This window comes from Ailuropoda melanoleuca, chromosome 3 (genome assembly GCF_002007445.2).
Source record: "Ailuropoda melanoleuca isolate Jingjing chromosome 3, ASM200744v2, whole genome shotgun sequence".
Taxonomy (NCBI): Eukaryota; Metazoa; Chordata; class Mammalia; order Carnivora; family Ursidae; genus Ailuropoda; species Ailuropoda melanoleuca.
Window position 1 is genome coordinate 44571341 of NC_048220.1, and position 18946 is coordinate 44590286.

The 18946-nt window shown below is 34.8% G+C and overlaps 1 protein-coding gene across 11 annotated transcripts in view; it reads left to right on the top strand.

The window, feature by feature from the left end:
* The window catches only part of ERBIN (erbb2 interacting protein), a 124364-nt gene extending 115215 nt beyond the window's left edge, over nt 1-9149 (top strand). For 6 of the 11 annotated variants that reach the window (XM_019799719.2, XM_011225079.3, XM_011225081.3 and 3 more), the window contains 5 exons: nt 1570-1689; nt 4178-4387; nt 5440-5532; nt 6218-6292; nt 7092-9149. In XM_019799719.2, the coding sequence (XP_019655278.1) occupies nt 1570-1689; nt 4178-4387; nt 5440-5532; nt 6218-6292; nt 7092-7199 (606 nt within the window). In that variant the 3' untranslated portion in view covers nt 7200-9149. The remainder of the gene's footprint in view (nt 1-1569; nt 1690-4177; nt 4388-5439; nt 5533-6217; nt 6293-7091) is intronic. The other 5 variants (XM_011225080.3, XM_034656293.1, XM_002919295.4 and 2 more) reach the window with 4 other exon arrangements.
* The last annotated feature ends 9797 nt before the right edge of the window (nt 9150-18946 follow it).

An 18946-nucleotide genomic window follows, 5' to 3' on the forward strand; every position in this document is an offset into this window, starting at 1 on the left:
TTTATCACTTTGAAATGGGGAGAGAAGAGTGATAACTAATTAAGCCCTGCATTTCTGGTACTCATTCCAACTAAAACCACAGAGTGAAGACCAGGGGCTTTTATTAACTCAAGGGTAATCTTTATTGTCATCTAGGACAATTGTTCTTTCCAAATTCTTATACAGTAATAGATTTGCTTATTATTCTTAAACTTAGAGCCTTTGAGTTTGTTGCATTTTGCTTTTTCATTCATAATATCCTTGTTCTTTGAAAGACTAAATAAACAGTTATATATTCAGACTTGAATTTAAACTTCAGGCTATGACCTAAGTTGATACTATGCATTCTGAAAGCACATCTCAAAAATGGGGAAGGAAGGCAAAATATTCATTGCATAAATACACAAAATTAGATCAAACCAAATCTAAAATTGCTAATCAATGCTTTGAACCAGTAACTAACTGCACATGTTAGCTCTGTTGCAGATAAAGTTTCTAAGATTAAAACACAAGCCCTTAGGCTTATGTGTATCCTGTGGCATATCGTAATGAAGTAGATTTCAGATTATTTTTCAGAATGATGATGTAGTATACATATCTGTGTTGCTAGCTACATATTGTTTTGAAAGTAACAATAGTGCTATTTATCACAGTGCCTTTAGATTTCAAAAATGTAGCTAGGTGTGTTTAGAACTGAATTAAAATGAAAAGTAGTATGGGCATCTTGCTTCCTTGTGTTTTATAAAAATATTCAGAGACAATGAGCTACTGAGTTTGTTTTTTCTCTAAAGCTATCAGTGAGGTAAACTATAAGGATATTATTGACATACAAAAATATGAACTCTAGTTAATTTTTAAAGTGTTTCACCAACCATTGGTTTTAAAAATACGGAGCTCTCCAATACTAGTATGATAGCATTAAGCAAAAGTGAATTTTATAAGACTGTGTATTTGTTGGTACTGCCCATCATTAATAATAAAATCCTGGGTGGCACTGTGCTGTTAAAAGAATAGCAGTTATTTTTCTTTCTTTCTTTTTTTTTTTTTTTACAAAAAAAACAAAACAAAACAACACAACCCCAAAACAAAAAAACAAACAAAAACCCTTTTTGTAGTACTCAACAGGAGTAAATTTTAGTTGCTCTTAAAATTTGGGACTTTTAACTTTCGTTAATAGCTAAATTGTTCACAGTGTTAAAAGCTAGGTATTACTAGAAATAAAACTAAAAGCATTACAAAGAAATAGCTAAACAGTGTATATTAAAGGTACTAATATTTTATCTGTTTTATTGAGATATAATTGGCATATCACATGGTGTTAGTCCAAAGTATACATCATAATAATTATATATATATATGTGTATATATATATATATATAGTGAAATGATTACCACAGCAAGTTTAGTTCATGTCCATCATAAAGGTACTAATATTGATGGCAGCTATGATCATAATGTTTGACTTGGTTCTTCATCTTTCCACTACCTAGTAATATTTTTTCCTAATCTCCTTTCGAGTGTCATCTTCATTTTGGTTTCACATCTGAAAGAGCATTATTTGTTTACTTTTTATTTTCCCCTCATTTGAAGCATCCCCAGACATCCTGTCCAGGAGATCCTTGTCAAGATGATATATTCATTTCAGGACAGCCGAACTACTCGTCAGCTACACTTAGTCACAAAGATGTTCCTCCAGACAGCTTGATGAAAGTAGGTGTTCAGGAAATAAATGAAGACATCTCTTTGAATTTGTTTTACAGCTTTTGAACTGGAAATAACATATATGCTTTAACACTGAAAGTAATTTTTTGAGGACTTTTCCTCCTTGATTAGTAAAGATTTTTAAAAAAACTAATTGGGAAATATGAAATAGATTTTTATTCTGTTATTTCTATCGGTCTTTATTCTATTACTACTTAGTTTAGTACATGATTTTTTACCACAGTAGAAAATGATTTTATTGTTATATTTGGATTTCTCTACTGTCATCTGCTTATTTTATTGTTTAAATAAGAGGCTTTTTAGCATCCTGATAGTAAACCTTTTGGAGAATTAAAGATGAACTTGTCTTAAATTCTTCATTTGAGGATGTTTTACTATTATTAAAGGCATTTAAAAATACTTTAAATGTGATTAGAAATCACCTTGAAAGACTTTTGTATGTGGTAGACTAGATGATGATCGTATTCTTAATACTTTTGTAACTAAAGCATCCCTTAGAGAGCTTACTTTTCTGTCACCAATACCAGATACATAATTCTTTAATATTCTCTCTCAGCCGTTCTTTCTCATAATTAATTCCATATTCCTAGTATAACTAGATACATTTTTTGAAGCATACTTAGGTATTCTATGAAAACTTCCACATTGTTTTTGAGAGTAGGAACCCAGCCATGTAACATAAGTTCATACATAACTATTTATTTTACCCTTTTTTTCTGTTTTTCTTTTAATTAAGCTATGTTATTCAGTTTCTTTTTCTTTTTAATATCCATTTTGTAGTTTAGGTTACTGGGTTGTTTCATACTTTTATTCTCCTGAGCCATCTGCTAATGTTAGCTTAATATATTCCATGGTTAACATTGATGTAAACAGGCACAACCAAGAATCTAGGTATCAGGCAGTCTTAGCATAGGTCAGAAGTAATTATTGTTTGGAAAATTTTCCCCAGGAGAAAAGTATTGAATCTGCACGCACATAGGAATAAATGATACAAGCTTGGAGAAAGCGAGTGTAGCCCACAGAGTTGTGCATAAGTAATAAAGTGACAACACAACCATTTAAAGGCTCCTGGCGGATTAATTGCTTCAAATCTACAATGTTCAAGTAGTAAACAATCACAGTTTTTTTGGGTTTTTTTTGTTTTTGTTTTTTTAAGATATAGGGATAATAGAGTACCTCATTCACTTTTTCTCCAGCCAAGGTAAGATTTGTCATAGAGTGATAGTATCTTTGTGCCCTGTTAGGAAGCACCTGTTGAAAAAAAAAAAGAAAGAAAAGAAAAGAAAACACCTGTTGGAAACTTTGTAATTCAGAATTAACCAAGTTCTGAAGTATAACATCACGAAAAAGATAACTTTTTTTAAAGTAAAAACCTTCACCAAGGCCAGACTTCTTTGTTTCCTTCAGCAAGTTTCATGTAACAAGAGCATGTAGTTCTAAAACAATTACCATAATCTTTTCCCAAACTTTTCTACTTTGGGATAATTTTAGGAGAATGGAGCTCAATATCTCTCAAAGTTTTTCTGTAATTCACTTGTGAATAAGATCACCTTTTTATTAATAATCAGCAATGAAGTTTTAAATGACTGAATAGCTGAAAAGCTTTCCCCCTTCTTTACAGCAGTCTCTGTATTGCAAATATTTATAATACAAATGTAAACTTATTTTTCAGATAGTTTCCTAATACTAACGTAACAGATGTTAGCTGCATTTGCACAAGGGTGATTTTAAGTCTAAAATTCAGATTCAGTCTCTAAATGATGAGAAGCATTAAAACAAGGATAATTCTTTAACAACAAAATAATTATCTCAGATTTTTTGTGTAGCTTGGGAAAAGTAAAATAGAATGTCAAAGTTTCATTTTTGTGACTACTGTTTTATGGAACTAACATTTAGAGAGTTTAAAAGTTGCTAACTGGTACACACACCCGAGGAATAAATTAGTTTTCTACTGTATAGCTGTGTTGACTTGTTAATTCTGGAATGAAAAAAATAAAAGTAGAAAATGCAGTCAGATTAGGAAAAAATCCTCTCTCAGAAATTGCTACTTTTGTTTGGAAGAAAACGTGAACAAATGCCTCTTCTGTGTGTATGTGAGGTGGGAAAATTTACCCTTTTACTGGGCTTAAATTTTAAAATTTTGACATAATCATTTTAACACTTGGTTACTGTAAGAAAGATAAGTCCGTGCATATTGAACAGAAAAGCAGATAATTTTAAATGTAGATAGGATTTCCTTTCATTTGAAAACTTTAAAGAGTGAGAATCTATCTACAAGCAGTCAGGCAAGTTTAGAATTGATAGCTTTTTTTCTTTTAAAACTGTAAAATTAGAAAAAATAGTATAAGTGGCTTGATACTGTGTGATTTAGAATGTTTAAACTCTAGTGCTTTTGTAATGCTCCAAGAACAAAATCCAAATATTTGTAATGAGACGTTATTGTTGGTCATTTTAAGACACTTCGTGTTTTTCTTAGATGCCTTTGATTAATGGACAGATGGGCCAGCCCCTCAGGCCTCAGGCAAATTATAGTCAAATACATCACCCCCTTCCTCAGGCTTCTGTGGCAAGGCATCCCTCTAGAGAACAACTAATTGATTACTTGATGCTGAAGGTGGCCCACCAGCCTCCATATACACAACCCCATTGTCCTCCTAGACAAGGCCATGAACTGGCAAGGCAAGAGGTAAGAATAATCAAGAATATTTGAAATATGAAACTAAGTTCTTAATGTACTTTATAGGTTATTTAACTATTAGCAATAAATCCATATAGAATTTTAACATAGTTTTCACCAATTTGTTGAAAGGTTTGGTTTCACGTTAGGTTTGTAGGGTGTCAAACTTAATGGTTTATCTTGACTTTGTGATCCCCTGTGTTCTGATTAATTGACAGCAGTGTTTTGGATGTGATTTTTTTTTTTCCCTAAGGTGGTTGTTTATACAAAACCATTTGATGATACTCCAGTAATTAGACCTTCTTCAGGAATATGATTAGTAGACCATGAAACTTGACTGGCAAATTATGGTTTATTATTGTTATTTGTTACTGAGAGTTTGAAATTTGGCTATAGTCTCCAAACTACTTCGAGAATTAAGTCTTACAAAGTACTTAAAAAGTGACTAATCATACATTTATATATTTTGATAGTTAATACTGTTAGAAACTTAGGCAGAGAATGTGTGCTTTATTCATTTTGATTTTGTCTCTGGGGAAAGGGAGTACTTTGTAACAAGTTTAGTTCTTGATCTCTTTTTATAAAGTGGCTATAAAAAATACTATCAGTTGATCATCAGTGCCAATGTCTGCAAGCATATAAACAGTTTCAGGAAATGAGGAGTTGATACCTAACAACCACCCAGGGATTTTTAAATATCTTATGAAACACCCAATAAACAGAGATACTGTGTAATTTAGATGTTTTACAAACGGAAACTGATAATAACTGTGTGTGCTCTGTATCATTAAAATCCATGATATCTAAAAAAAATAGCATCAATAGTAATTGGTTGCCTATCCTTGGAAAATAGCAGTAGATGAAGTTAGGAGCTATGCTTTATAATCCCAGCTGTGCCTTTAACTCACTAACTCATTAACATAATATTCCATGTCATAGTTTCCCTTCATCTGCCCAAATATTTATTTTAGATGAATCTTTATATATTTTACCAGTAGTTAAATACTGTGTTGTAGCTTTTTCTGAGATATTAGTAATAGTTTATTTTCATATTGATTCAGATTCGAGTGAGAGTTGAAAAGGATCCAGAACTTGGATTTAGCATATCAGGAGGTGTTGGGGGCAGAGGAAATCCATTCAGACCTGAAGACGATGTGAGTTTGTTTATATGTTCTTGAGATACCGATAAGTTTTTATTCACTACTTAATGCCTCTTGTACATAAGTAAAAATCTAACAGATACTTCTATAAATCTAGACAGATACCATCTTTTTTATTTTTCTTTGTATCGTTCAGCTTTTTGTTTGGAAATGTAATCACTTCAAATTAATGGTTTGAGGAAAACAAATTAAATCCCATTTTAAATGTTCATCATATTGTGAAGTGATTTTTAAATTTGGTTATTACTTTTCTGCACGTCTGTACTTTAAGAGAAGTCACTATACTCAAGTCAGAATTACCAGCACCAAAAATAACAGTGGGGGGGCGCCTGGGTGGCACAGCGGTTGGGTGTCTGCCTTTGGCTCAGGGTGTGATCCCGGTGTTATGGGATCGAGCCCCACATCAGGCTCCTCCGCTAGGAGCCTGCTTCTTCCTCTCCCACTCCCACTGCTTGTGTTTCCTCTCTCGCTGGCTGTTTCTATCTGTCGAATAAATAAATAAAATCTTTAAAAAAAAAAAATAACAGTGGGTTGTAACAATATTCAGAGAAGACAGGGAGAAAACTTGTACTGTGATTCAAATATTTACATATTGTCGAAGAAAAATTGTTCCTTGTTACTCTGTCATCGATGCATACTGTTTTCCCTTAAGTGTTTATCTTCTTTGTTGTTATTAAAGGGTATATTTGTAACAAGGGTACAGCCTGAAGGACCAGCATCAAAATTGTTACAACCAGGTGATAAAATTATTCAGGTAACTAAGATATATCTTTTTATTATTTTCTTAATTTCTCATTTTATACGATCTGCTTTCCCATCAAGTAATTATTAAATGCCAGATTTTGAAAAAAATCATTTTGTGAAGTTTCTCATTAAGTATTTGTGGATGAAAATAGTGGCATTTTTTATAGGCCACCCTCTAAATTTTCATAGTTTAAGATATTTCTTCCTAGAACCTTGGAAAATCGTGGATACTTTTGAACACATGTTTGATGATATATCGTAGCATTTTGTTGAAGTTCAGGAATGTTAACTTCTTTAAGATGGTGAAAGAATCTTTTTGTTACGAGAATGAAAGAATTTCACTCATGTGAAGCACTTAGAACTGTGTGTCTAGTGTATAGTAAGACTTCAATAAATGTTAAGCCTAAATTATAAGAAATGTAGTGTTCATCTGCTGGCCCAAGGCAATAGGAAGGGTAGTCCTTGCCCTCTGCTAACCTTGCGTCTTGGTGACCTCATCTACACCGTTAGCACATACACATAACGCCATGCCTGGCACTGTGTCTTAGCCAGGTGCTTCCTAACATTGGGTGCTACCTAAGAATCATCTGAAAATGTAAGCAAGGTACAGGTTCCTGGGTCCCATCTTCAGAGATTTTAATTTCATAGATGTGGGGTAGGGCCCAGGAGTCTACATGATGTTTTAAATTGCCAGAATGATTCTTATTTTCTGTCAGGTTTGTGCACTACTAGTAGAAATTTAAATGTACAGATGCAAATAAATTACTATGAAATGTTTTTCTTAAAGACATTTTTCTTCTTTCTTCTAGGCTAATGGCTACAGTTTTATCAATATTGAACATGGACAAGCAGTGTCCTTGCTAAAAACTTTCCAGAACACAGTAGAACTCATCATTGTACGAGAGGTTTCCTCATAAGAATTGTGGACAGAAAAAGAGGGAAGGCAGCAAGATTTATTGGAAGATATTTGCAGGAGAAATTAATATTTTGACTATTTTTATATGTAAAGAAGAACTCAAAAATTTATGTTCTAATTTGTACATTAATGAAATAATGGAACTTGTGGTTAGAGGGAAAGAACCACTGTACAGTATATAGGGGAGACTGTTGAATTCATACCATATAAAAGTTCTTGTTAGGTTTTTAAACATAGCAATCAAGGCTACAAAAACATACGTTGTTTTTGTATAGATTGTAGGTTTATTTTTGGATTTCATACACATGACTGAACTCTGTGCAAGGCTCTAGTTAGCCTTGATTGTAGCCCAGAGACAGATGGCAGAGCTTTCTGTCTCATAGCTTTTGTGCCCTTATTTTTATTCAACTCGTATTAATGTTTTTCTGCTGAAACTACTTTTTTTTTTAATGCGGGCAAGAGATTTGAAGTGTTGGTTTTTGCTATGTGCATATTGAATTGAAGAGTGAGTAGGTGAAGGTGGTGCTGGTGGGTTCACTTTCCAAGGCCAGATTAAAACAATTCCTATAAAAATCTGGAAGCAAAGATGGAAAAAACAGCTGTTAATGTGTTTTTATTAATAAAATAATGCAATAAAAATATAATGTCTTTTTAAAGAAATAAAAAAGACAATAATTGCATTTTATGAGCTCTACAGGATCTCTTCTTGTCATAGCCATTGACAGTACATTTGCTACTGGTGATTCAGTTTTTAATTTTTTAGTCACAGGAAATTTTTAATTCTTCTGTAGATGCATGTCCATGCATTTTTTGTGATATGGAAATCTCTTGATTTTTTGCAAATGGTGGTCCTTGCAGTCTGTTTTATAATTAGTATTCCATTTTAATCTTAATTTATAATTTTTATTTTAAGCAGCAAATGAAACTAAAATGGCCAGTTTTAAGATTGTGTTGTTATAACACAAAGTGTAAGCAGATTTAGGAAAGCCTCTCGATTTTGTTTGGTCTCACATTGCCTTGGTAAAGTAAAAGGAAACAGTACGCATGGAGCTAGGAAACCAAAGCAAGTTTGTGAAATTGGCACAGTGATAGAGAATTGCTGTGGAGAGTTGTAGAGCAAAGGGATGGGTCCTTGAGGCCTGCCAGTTTGTAAAGGTGTTCAAATAAAGGGCTGTTCCTACAGGTAACATTAAATGTGAACTCGACACTTCAGAGTCTTTAAAGGGTTTCTAAGTGTTTCAGTGTGTTAGAATAGTGTTTTACCACCAGCTGCCTTTGTTCCTCGTTAGTGTAACAAATATTTCATAGATGTTTATTAATTTGTTTATACAAACCATAATTTTGTTTCTGTTCTGTCTTTGTAATTCAGTAAAATTTGAGTAACATGCAATGGTAAGAATTAATGCATGGTTATTTGGACCAGAAAAAAGTGCCACAGAAGACCAATAACTGTTTTTAGTCGAGGCTGGTCTGGAGCCTTTCGTTAGAGCAATATTCAGTTATTGCAATTCATTTTTAATTACTAAGAAATATAATTTTGAAATTTTTAATCTGTTATGCTTTGTTCTTCAACCTTGTTTTAATTAAGACTTTTATAGGACTAGCAAAAACGTCAATTTACATTATTTTTGCAAAAAAAAGTTGGACTCGTTCCTTTCTTGCTAGTCAGAGTTAAATAGGCAGTAATTTTCAAAAGATGTGAACTCAAATATTGCACTTCTTTCAAGATGTTATCATTTGGTTATTGTACTGTATAGTTTTAATAATATTGATTGAAACCCTTTAACAACTCTTTGTAAATTTTAACTCATTTTAGTTGTTTTTCAGTACTATTTACATAGGAATTGATTTTTATGGATATAGTAGAAGAAATGTGCTGTATTTTGATAAAATTCATTTACTGTATGTGTGTTGTAATCTCTAAAAAAAATAATGACAAACAGCTTCTTAAGCCTCGGTGTTCCCTTTATTCATAGTTTATTTTAAAATATTAATTTTGGCACATCGTTTTTTGTTTATTTCAATTTTTCAGTCACATTCTACTTTTAGTAAGTACTTAATACATAAAATAGATATAATTGTGACATTTTCAACTACTTTTATCTCACATCAGATACAGAAACATAATTTTGGAAAAGGAAATTAGCCAAAAAAAAAAGATTGATCAGTGATCTAACCTTAAGCTAATTGTCTGCATATCATATTGATACATTATAAGTGCAGCAAGTATTACATGCACTAGTATTTTATTGTCCTCTAGTTAGTTAAAAAAATTTTTTTTAGTGTTCTTATAACACATATAGTTGAGTAAGAGAGTTAGTTACCAAGGAGGAGTAACGTGATAGATTATATAGCAAAAAATTAATAGCAAAAAAGTTTTGCACTTTAATTAAATAGCCATAATTTTCTTCTAAAATATTGGAAAATTAAAATGAAATAAGAGCTCTTTGTTCAGATTTTTGTTTTGGTTGGTAATGATAAGGTTTCAAAATTTGAATGGAAAATTAAATCTTCTGAGGAAGTGAAGACGTTTTTAGTTTACATATTGTTGAGTAATTTGTAGTCAAGGCCCATACCCATAACTGACATTATTTAAATATTATGTAGCAAACAATCAAAACCAAAACTCTCTCATTTTTAGTGATAGTGTTTAAAATTGACCACTCTAAAATTTTAAAGCATTAAAAATTATATGTTCAGAATAATTTATTCTGTACAGAATTCTTTATACAAACTGAAATTTTATGCTGATTCACGAGGGGAATCATCATCTAAACCCATAAAAGTCCAAAGTTTCTTACATATTTATTATGTAAATATTTTTCTGACCTCTTTGGACTTGAAGTTGTGTATACACTGGGAAAAAAAAAATTTAAGACTTTATTTTTAAGTGATCCCTATACTCAACGTGGGGCTCGAACTTACAACCCCAAGATCAAAAGTCCCATGCTCCACTGACAGAGCCAGCCAGACACCCCTGAAAAATTCTTTAAACACATACACTGGCATAAACAGAACTAACCTTGTAAGTATTACTTTGTTGTGCTTAAAGGGAAATCCCATTAGCAGCTATGTAATATTTTTATCAGTCAGCATTTGTATATCATTCCAAATGTTTTTGCTTATTTAGAATGCTTGAAGTTAAACACTGAGAATAGGTAGTAAACTTATGCAGTTTAAAGTTGTGAGATTTATTTTATGAAATTCAGGGCGAGAAAAATTGTCATAGAAAGATACACACCAAATTTTTTGGCACTTGTATTTCTGGGTATGGAGGAAGTGTAGTTTACCTTAAATTACTGTTTTTTTTTACTTCTAAAGGAAGCCATTGGAATGGGAAATGTTTTCCACTTAGTTCAAGATTGGTGAGAAGTCAAATCTATTTGAAAGGCTATTTTTTTCATTCCTTCTGTTGAAATTCTTATTAGCTTATTCTTTTGGTTTAATGTATAGTAAACAGATATGAAATAGACTTAAATCAAAATAATTTTTATGTTTCATCAAAAATATTAATACACATAGTTGATGTCCAAGGGAATAAGATACCATTTGTCTCTTAAAAGGTAATCTAGATTGTATGGGCAGCCTGTTCCAAGTTTTAGGGATTCCCCTTGTTCTTTCTTTGTTTTTAAAGTAAACCCCATGCCCAAAGTAGGGCTCGAACTCATAACTCTGAGATCAAGAGTCTGTTGCTCTATCGCCTGAGCCAGATGCCCCTACCCATTTGGTGGGAGAAGGGGAGAGGGGGAGAGAGAATCTTTTTTTTTTTTTTTTAAGATTTTATTTATTTGAGAGAGAGAGTGAGTGAGAAAGAGCACAGGAGCAGGGGCAGAGGGAGAAGCAGCAGCAGGCTCCCCACTGAGCAGGGAGCCCAGCACAGGGCCCGATTCCAGGACCCTGGGATCATGACCTGAGCTGAAGGCAGCCGCTTAACTGAGCCACCCAGGCGCCCTAAGAGAGAGAATCTTAAGCCGACTCCATGCTCAATGTGGAACCCTTCCCAGGGTTCAGCCTCAGGAACCTGAGATCATGACCTGCGCAGAAATCAGGAGGATGTTTAGGAGCCACCCAGGCGCCCCTACCTCTCCCCTTGTTTCTTAATAGACAGTTCAGAAAACATTGTCCGTTTTATACCTAAAGCTGCAGTTTCTTTGCCTCTGCAGAATTTTTAGTCCCAGGGGATAGCATAGTCATTTACAGTTTTGGAAAACTTAAAGGACAATGCTATCTTTTTTTTTTTTTAGGATTATGCATTCTCTAAACAGACAATTTTTTAGGAAAAACACTTCAGTAGAATCTCCTCAGGTTTTATTTTAAAGAACAATTAAGTTACTCCTAAAACCTTTGTGTAGGATTGTTAGGGAAAACAATAATTCTGATAATTTCCTTTTCATATAACAATTAGACAGTTATGATCTCCCTTGGGATTTCATGTGGTCCATACAGCTTCTTAATCAGCCCTTAATCTAATTATAGGATGAAATATGAGACGCTCGCATATCACCAGTAAAGGAAGAAGTCCGTACTCTAAAATTAGACCACCCTCCGCTATGATTTTTATTTTGCATGAAAAGATGTTAAAGTCTACACATATTTTTCCTGAACTGATGTTCCTTAAATCTAATCAAACCAATTTTGTTCCTTCAAGGCACAGCTTTAGAAGGATCTTTTTTCTTTAATGTGTTGTTCTTCCCAACTATCTTCCCAATGAACTTCCTTGTCAGAAAAACTAAAGAAAACTACACTAAGCATTGAAGAAAAATAAATGCACAGAACATGGACTTTTAGGATGGATGATTCAGAAGCCTCATCTTCATGAAAAGCAAAACCTAATACTCTGAGAACTAATGCTATCCCAGAATGGATATTAAAATGTCTTTCACGTATAGATCATCCTTCAAGAGCATTCAAGTTCCTAAGAATAGGAGGAACCATGTGCAGGCTCGGCTATCACAGTAAACTGCCCAAGTTCGTACCCTGGCGCGTCCTTCAAGCTCCTCCTATCCACATCCCTAGAAGTGACAGAAAAGACGATTATTTCATACTACGGTAGGTCAAAGTATTGTTTAATCACAGTTTGGAGAAATAAAAGTGCATTGGATAGATAGATTTTAAGGAATTCTTTGAAATCCTAGGACACACAGGGCCGGAGAATTCTACCATGAAAGGTGAATCTGGCTTCAGGGATGCTTCAGAAGTAGAGACAGAATAAAAGATCAAGAAGGAGTTCTAGGTAACGCTGGGAGTACTGTATCATAAGAGGTTGGTTATAATCACTACCTTTTTTATGCCAAGCACTATGCAGGAGGTGATGTATGCGAGTGATGATATTAGAAGGGGAAATCAGTACCAGCCATTTTACCAGGCTTACCCGATGTCCTGTCCTTCCTTTTGCCATCATTAGGGAAAATAGTTTGTGGTAAGCAAATAACATTCCCATGTAAGTTCATATTAAGACGAGAGCAATACTTACTGAACATTTGAAGAAAAGCAACACCATGAAAAGAGTCACCAAACAGAAGTACCATTATTTAAAGAAATTGTTATTTCAAAATGGTATCTTCTCAGGGATAAACAAGAATATTGAATTTGCAAGATCAACGGTTAGGGAAGCATTTAAATATCTTTTTTAGTTTATTTATTTGACAGAGCACAAGCAGGGGAAGCAGCAGGCAGAGGGAGAGGGAGAAGCAGGCTCACTGAGCAGGAAGCCCAATGCAGGGCTCCATGCGGGGCTGGATCCCAGGATCCTGGAATCATGACCTGAGCTGAAGTAGATGCCTAATGACTGAGCCACTCAGAAACCCCGCATTTAAATATCTTTATAATGGAAAGTAGAATTTGTCACAAATTCAGTAGTTGTGCTGAAGAATAGGAAGGATATACCAAAGAGCAAATCTGCGAGCTCTTTAGATGAGGATTCCATAAACGAGCCAAAAAAAATAGAAAATAGAAACAAGACATGAAAGAAAAGTCTCCTGCTCCAACATGGATCTAATAGGAGTTCAAGGGAGAAAGGAGGGTATGGGTACACAGTGAAGGGGGGAAAAATTAAAAACCTCAAGGAAATGTCCTAGACCTGAAGCACAGAATAAGTCTTCAGACCAAATGGGTCCATTCATGGCCTAACGAAAACTATAAACATGCACACTAGCTATGTCTTCACAAAGTTTCAGATAAGCTACTAAGTTTTAAAAGATCCTAAAAGAGTATCTTACGTTCCAAAATGTTAAAGGCAGTTATTTGCAAAGTGAACAAAATCAGAACTTTAATGACCCACTTTGGATTCAGGGATATTTAAAGTTTTTCATGTCAGAGGGCAAAATAAAGACAGTTTCATAAATTCAAATTCTCAAAATTAATCTCCCACTGAGCCTCAACAAGAGAGAGGAATATATTTGAACCAAAACCAGGGAGTATATTGGAAGAAAATGAGAAATCTCAAAAATAGATGTGGGATCCGAGGAACAATGACCAAAACCAGATGTAGTGGAGCGAAAGTAATGTGGTTAGTGTTGATTGTAAGTAAGAATATGGTTGTAAAATACTAGATCGCTACAAATGAGAGGAGAATTCCACTTTTTCTAAAAGAAACTATACATATTGGTTAATTCCAAGTTCTTAGGGTAAAATCTAGTTAGAATTTATAGGGTGAAAAATCATTATCAAAAGAAGAGTGTTAGGGTGCCTGGGTGGCTTAGTTAAACGTCTGGCTTCGGCTCAGGTCATGATCCCAGGGTGCTGGGATCGAGCCCCGCATTGGTCTTGCTCTGCGGGCGAGCCTGCTTCTCCCTCTGCCTACCTCTCTGCCTGCTTGTGCTCTCTCTGTCTCTGTTAAATAAATAAATACATAAATACATACATACTATACATACATACATACGTAAAATCTTAATAAGAATAGTGTTGGTATTTTCTATTTAATAAATGCAACAGACTATAGATTTTTATTATGTGATGCATATACACAGCGTGAATCAACCATGTTTGATTCAGCCATTTTTCCAGTGATGAAGACCTGTGAGGTCTCTACCACACCTCCCTGCTTTCATAAACACCACAGTGGTGAGTATCCTCATTTATGTCATTTTTCGAACTTCTGAAAATTTCTCTAGAATACATACCTAGGAGTACAATTGCCAGGTCTCAGATACTGACTTGCACAGAGCACTGCCAATGTACTTCCTGGGAAGTCTGCACCAGTTTACACTTTCATTGGCTAGACATGAATCTCATTCCGCACATACTGGCAGACAGTTGTGACTTTATAACTTTTGCATGTTTAATGAATATAATGTATTCTGAGATTGTTTTATTTTCCGTTCCTTTGATTACTGGTGTGTTTGACTAGTACATACACTTGTTAGCCGTTCTGTAATTTTCCTATTCCCTTTCCCCATTCTTCTGATGTTTTCAAGACCAATTTGTAGGAGTTCCTTTTCTATTCCAGATACTACTTTCCTGTTTTTTTTAGAATCACCAGTATCCTAGTTCACAGTCTGTTTACTTTTGTTTATGATATCCTTTGTTTAAAAAAAATGTTTAACATAATATATCATTTATGCTTCTTTGTTCTTAAGTCTTCTCCGTATCTGAGTCAAAAAACTATTTTCCCACATTGACTTCTATTGGTTAGATATATTTACTATTAATATTTAGATTTTAATCCATCTAGAGTTCATTATATATGTCACAAATTTGGAATCAAACTCCATGTTTTCTCTACAAGGCTCAAGAAGTCTACTCTTTTCTATTGATCTTCAATGTGATGTTTATTATATATCAAGTACTTTCTATAGTGTTCTCTTAGCCTGTTTTTTGTTCCTGTGTATCATTTTTTTTCATCAAGTTTGAAAGTTTTATAATGAAACACCTATCACCTCGATTCTTCCATTAACATTTTTCTATGTTTGCTTTTATGTACTGTTACTTTGATAACTGAAAATGTGTATCTACCTCAGTCTCTTAAAGCATCGACCCTCCAGCTCTGCCGAATTAGAGTCAGCAGGAAGGCTTGTCGGGCCGGACCCACAGGGCTTTTGATTGAAGCAGGTCTGTGCCCAAGAATTTCTATTTCTAGCCACATTCCCAGGGATGCTTGATACTTATGGTCTGGAGATAACACTGAGAGAGAATCATTGTCTTACAGGCTAAGTCTTGACTCTTTACTCCTGTTTTCAAAACTGGTTTAGGTATATGCAGACTTTTATTTTTTCTCGTGCATTTCAGAGGAATTTTATTGGCATCTAAGTCATTGGGAAAATGCACTGAATTTTGTCCTTCCTTCACTCCCTTTTTAATTCCAGAAACTGCCCTTCATAGTTCCTCCATTTTCACAAGAGCCTCACACTAAATGTGATCTCATAGTCTCTGTCATGTAGATGCTGTTTGAACCGCAGGCATCTGTGAGTTTTAGTCACATTTCAGAGGAAATCCCAGGTTGACATTATTACTGTCCATAGCCTCTCCTGACACCCACATGGCTACCTCTGCAGAGAAAGTCAACTTCTGCCTCCAGACACTCCTCCTCCTGCCTTCTTTTTCATTCATTGTCACTGTGGGTAAGACATAGGCCACCCATTCGCCCCTCCCAAGCTGTCTTGAATTCCAGATCTACCAAATAGCTAGGACTATTTGTGTGAACTTAGAACGTTCCTTAACATTTCTGTGCCTTGTTTCCCAGTCTGAGGAATAGGGATAGTAATAGTGACTAGTAAATAAGTTGATGGTTGACAATAAACCCTCAAGTTATTTAAAAAAAGTGTAAGTATAAAAAAAAGACAAATTCCCTTTCATAATGTATTTTTATAGCTAGTATCAGAGAGGGCGGGGTAATAAAATGGAGGAGATACAGAAATAGATATTTTGAGAGACCGATAGACAGGCAGACAGATACCAGGCCTTGCCTAAAAGACTTGACTCAAGAAAGATGTTTTCCTGTTGACCTTGAAGGGGTAGTCATACTGTGTGAACTGCCTATGGAGAGAGGCAACCTCTAGGAGCTGAGGGCTTCAGTTCTACAACTGCAAGGAACCGAATTCTGCTAACAGCCTGAATGAGCTTGGAAGAGGACCCCAAGCTCCAGATAAAGATGCAGCCCAGGTGCATTGAGTGCAGCCTGTGGGACCCCGAGCAGAGGTTCCAGCCAAGCCGTGCCTGGACTGCTGACCAACAGGAGCTCTGGGATCATGTACATGTGTAGTTTTAAACTGCTAAGTTCGTAGTCACAGCAATAGAAATCGAATGCAACTAGCACATTCATTTTCTACTTTTCCTCCCCATGACTCCTCTAATTCTAACTAATAGAGCTGGACCTATCGAAGAGCCTAAAACATTGACTTTGGCTTTGTGCCTACAACATTTCCAAAGACCCTCTCCCAGACCCCACTCCACTCCCTTGGATCAGACCCTCTTGATTAATATTGGCCCTAGTGGTACTTATATTTTGTAATAGGGAAAACACCCCATTCCCTGCCTTCAAACCTGGAAACATCCAGAATGTCATCTGAAAAGGATGGGTGATGAACAGGACCTCTGATATGATGCAAAGGATTTTATTCTAAGGACAATAGTAAGTGACATAAATGATTTGAACTTTAAAAAGATCACTGTGTTGTATGTAAAATGGGTGGGGTAGCAGTGGCTGGGCTTAGGGGAAAAAAAGCTTAGAATTAGCACACCATTAAAAGGTTCTTGCAAAACCCAGAATAGGGATGACATTGGCATCTGCCAAGGTACTGGAAAAGGACTTTTCAGGAAGGGAATCTGTAGATAGGACAATAGGACATACTTAAGAAGCACCAGGGAGATAGGATGCAGATGGGGTGGGGGTGGGCTGAGGCAGTTAGGGAGGAGGGACGAAGGGTTATTTACAGGTTCTGGCTGTAGTTGGAAGACAGGTGGTGATGCCACTAGTTGAAATCGGGGATAATAAATTCTGATGTGCGCTTGCTTTGTTTGGAGCATTTGGAAATGCCCACCAGGTATTCAGGGAAAAGTAATGGGAGAAAGAGAAAGATTCAGAAGCCTTCTGTTTAATGATAAATAAAAAAATATTAACTAGTCAATAAATAAAGTCATGATGATAAGTGGATACAAGGAGACAGTCCTCATCATACCTTTTCTGAACTCTGAACTTGCCTATTTGATATTTAAAACTTACACAACTTACAACTTACAGTTTATAACTTAGAGTATTTATTCTCATATTGTCATGTGTATTATTTGGTCTCATTTCTGAAACTATTGGAAATTCCTTGATGCAAGCATCTCTGATGTCCACTCTGATGTACTGGGTCTGCAGTAAGTACTCAACATCATATAAAGGACCATTTGTTTTCCCACAATGGAATTTTACACTTTATCCACACATGAAGAGAGTCAGGAAGAGAGAAAAAGAAAGACAGAGACAGAAACAGTGGAGAAGTCAAGAGGTCAGACATAAATGGGAAGTTTGTGTAGGGTCTATTAGGCCATTGAAAGGATCACTTGTGTTTTACTTGAGAGAGAGGGTATAAAAAGAAAATAACAAATGCCACGAAGAGCGGTCCAGGAGGAACATAGGATTTCACAGGAAAACCCATGCTGACTTGCAGTATAATCAGCTTTGAAAACAAAAGGTTTGTTATGTACATATTAAAGTACTCAGCAGTTGAGTTCAATAAATATTTGTGGATGATGAATAAATTATGAATGTGCTGTTCAGATGGTGACATAGTTTCATACAAATAGCAACATTTCACATTAGCAATATTTCCAGGCATGAACATACATTCACTGAAAAACTGACATCAGCCAACTGTCAAAAGTGAATCCTAAATTGGCTGCTTGGCCCCATAGGAGGTTATAATGAAGCTGTTCATGGCTTGAAGAAAAAGTAGTTAAGATGTCTTCCGGCTGGCAAATCCTGGATGGCACTTCTTTAATTGATTGAGGTATTATCAGCACCGTATGCTAGAGCATTAGCCAGCTCCTCTGCCGACAGTCAGACTTGCCTACTCTTTGCCAAAAATCCCATCTGCTCTCCATCCTCAGTTTCTTCACAACCCAACAGCACGTTTGTTATCTCTAGGAACAAAGGCAAAAACATTGCTACTTCAGTCATCCTAGTCATGGTTTAAAAATGAATTGGATTTAATGGGTTAAGTTTTTCAAGTATTATTTATCGCTACATCAGGCAATCGCACAGATGTCAGGGTATAGAACATCAGCTTTTCTACCTCGGTATTTTTGTACTGTGTTAGGAAAATGGTACACAGCTGTACATAATCTTCCATTCCAAATATAATTATTTGTGCTATAGCTTTGTATATACTACTAATAAGCTAAGAATTTCTTTTATCAAGCATTTATTATATTATGAAAGATACTGGCAAAAACCAATTTATTGAAACTTTTAAAAAGAAGGAAGGATTCTACCGGATTAGTATCTTAGAAAAAATCAAACCTTTGCTTTTTTGTATTTGATAGTCTGTGGGCATTTTTAATTTTGGTCAATAACAAAAAAAATCACTAAATTTTTTCATCACTCTGAAAATCCAGAAAAAAGAAATTTTCTATAACTGTAAGAAATAATCTGGTTATTATTTAATCACAGACAACTTCTATAAGCCTATATTGTCTAGTTTGCATTAAGCTCTGCTAAATATGAAAGAAACAGGGTATAAATTAAAATACCATTTTTTGAATTGTTGTCATTAGACAAAAATGGGATTACCGATGTCATCAAAACTTACAAGGTTATTTTGG